The sequence below is a fragment of the Austrofundulus limnaeus genome, unplaced genomic scaffold (genome assembly GCF_001266775.1).
Source record: "Austrofundulus limnaeus strain Quisiro unplaced genomic scaffold, Austrofundulus_limnaeus-1.0 Scaffold76, whole genome shotgun sequence".
NCBI classification, from domain to species: domain Eukaryota; kingdom Metazoa; phylum Chordata; class Actinopteri; order Cyprinodontiformes; family Rivulidae; genus Austrofundulus; species Austrofundulus limnaeus.
This window is the reverse complement of record NW_013952478.1, coordinates 938,324-940,724: the sequence shown is the minus strand read 5'-3', so window position 1 is coordinate 940,724 and position 2,401 is coordinate 938,324. Positions and strand designations below refer to the sequence as shown.

The window sequence follows — 2,401 nt, the reverse complement described above, 5'->3', positions numbered from 1 at the left end:
AGAGAGAGAGAGAGAGAGAGAGAGAGAGAGAGAGAGAGAGAGAGAGAGAGAGAGAGAGAGAGAGAGGGGTGGTGGGTGGTGTTCCAGGGAGAAGGATTCACTAAACAGGAAGATTATGTCAAGAACAGAACACAGAGGAGTCAGAGGGTCCCGCACAAACACACACGTCGACTGGCGAAACACGTACTTTGCTGTAGATTCTTCATCATACTTTGTCTTCAAATCAAAGAGCTCAGCCTGAGTTGTTTCAAGTGCTGAAAAAAAGATGGAGAAAAAAAAGAAGTCAGTTCATCTGCTTGAAGTCAGCTTCCGAACAAAGACTTGGGCTCACATTCGACAAGAAACTTTCTGATCAATCCAAATTTTGGATTATTTCACAGAAATGAATTCTAAAGTTAGCCCTTTGTCTGTTATTATTTCTCCTCCTACGGGTTTAAAAGAACGCTTACGCTACCAAACTATTAACCTCATCAACCACACTCCCCGACTCCAGATGAAACAGATTACACCTAATCGTTTGTTTTCTTTTTACAGGTCTGAACATTTAACTGAGAAATCTTACAAACCTGAAGTGTTTCATTGCATTTATCGCTAACCCCACCTCTGTTTTTCGGTAATAAGCACATTTGTTTGGAATTTGACTGGACTGGATCGGCTGGTACCTGTCTGAAGGGACTGGACCTTGGTTTCAGCCTCTTTCAACCTCGAGGACATAGAGTCCTGGCTTTCCTGGAGTTTCCTAAAGAGGTGAGAAAAGAGAGAGAGAGAGAGAGAGAGAGGAAAAAAAGAGAACAGGAAGCAGAAAGTCACAGTTAAAGAGATAGTGACTCTGTTAGTCTTTGGGTTCACACTTCGTGGCAACTTTTCTCAGTTTTTCCCACCATTTCTGACGAGTTTTCCCCCCACTAAAATCCTCCCCAACGCAACCCACTCCTCATTAAGCAGCCCTATTAGGCAGGAATGTCTGGCCACTGGGGCAAGCTGCACCCAGGGGTGGGTGGAGGGGAGGGCAGGGGGCTGAGTCAGAGAAGAGGAGGGGGGCAGACAGAAAACCACACGGATAAAATAGATTCATTCTTAGCACATAAAAAGTTGGGCTCCGCTGAGAAATTGCTGCTGTGTGTAAAAACATCAATAATCTAGCACAAATACCATCTTTATGACACCCTTTGATGCCCCCCCTCCCTTCTCCGCCAATCTGTCTCTCCTGTCATCTCTATTTTTCTGCCCTCTACTTCATCCTTTCATCTCAGTCTCCCCCTCTCTCTCCTTCCCTCACTCCTTGCTGGAAAAAAAATGCATCAGGAGGTGCCATCCATTTACTACCCCTCTCAGACACAGGAAGTTAGCTCTCAGCAGACAGGAAGAGGCCTATAAAACTCTGACGTACAGGAAACACAGTTGGACAATTGATCCTCGACCGAAAATCTAAAACGCTTTAATTCACCTTCTGGAAGTAAACAAAATAACTTAAAAAGGCTAAATCTAAGGTTGGTAATGTTCTGTTTAATAATCCAAAATCTTATACAAAAGATTTTTCTTAATAAAACCACTATAAGAACTTTTTTTCCCTCCATATTCTGGTCAAGTATCAAGTTTTAATCAGTATAACAAAAACAACCAAATTAACACTTGATTTCAGATTTCATACTGTTATAGTGATGACTTTTTCTTGTGTACCAAGTCTATTCAGTTATTTCTGTTAGAAATCACAAACGTTTATTTTATAACTTCAAAGCTGGAGAATATAGTTGGTGTCTGAGGTAATACAGGCTTACAGATATCATGAGCTGGTTTCTATCACGCCAGGATCAAATAACAAGCCAGGGAAGAAAAGAACCCCGCATCAGATGTTGGCTGAGATAATATGGCTGCCCACATCTCGTGCAATTAGCTTAATTGTTTTTATGTTACCCGGGGCCCCTTCCTGGGGAGGGACACTTGAAGAGCATTTTTGGGCTTGATAGGAGTGATTATGCCATTTCAGCAATCAGATCAATTGCTCAACATTTGCTCAACATGCAGTGGCACTGTTGAGCTATTTATTACAGCTACAGGTTTCTCGTGGAGCCTCCTGTTAGTAAAGTAGAAAATTCAAGGTACCTTCTTGTTTTAACATTTTAGATTTCTCTTTCAATATCCCTGCCACTTTTAACATCACAGTACAAACATTGGAAATATTTATGACATAAATTTGAATCTACACCAGTTACCAAGTAACATTTTTATTTCTAGAAAATACAAACAAATTCTTAACTGTTTCATACTTCTTTAGGCTCCGTAGGAACCCTGGTTATTACAGTGGGGAGAACAAGTATTTGATACACTGTTGATTTTTCAGGTTTTCCCACTTGCAAAGCTTGTAGAAGACTGTAATTTTTATCATAGGTACTCTTCAACT

The 2,401-nt window shown here is 41.0% G+C and overlaps 1 protein-coding gene across 8 annotated transcripts in view; it reads right to left on the bottom strand.

Annotated features, from left to right (window-relative positions):
• Positions 1–2,401, bottom strand: part of cux1b (cut-like homeobox 1b) — a 64,259-nt gene that overhangs the window by 25,097 nt on the left and 36,761 nt on the right. For all 8 annotated transcript variants that reach the window (XM_014011056.1, XM_014011060.1, XM_014011059.1 and 5 more), the window contains exons 7-8: positions 663–739; positions 188–254 (exon numbers count right to left, since the gene is read on the bottom strand). In XM_014011056.1, the coding sequence (XP_013866510.1) occupies positions 188–254; positions 663–739 (144 nt within the window). The remainder of the gene's footprint in view (positions 1–187; positions 255–662; positions 740–2,401) is intronic.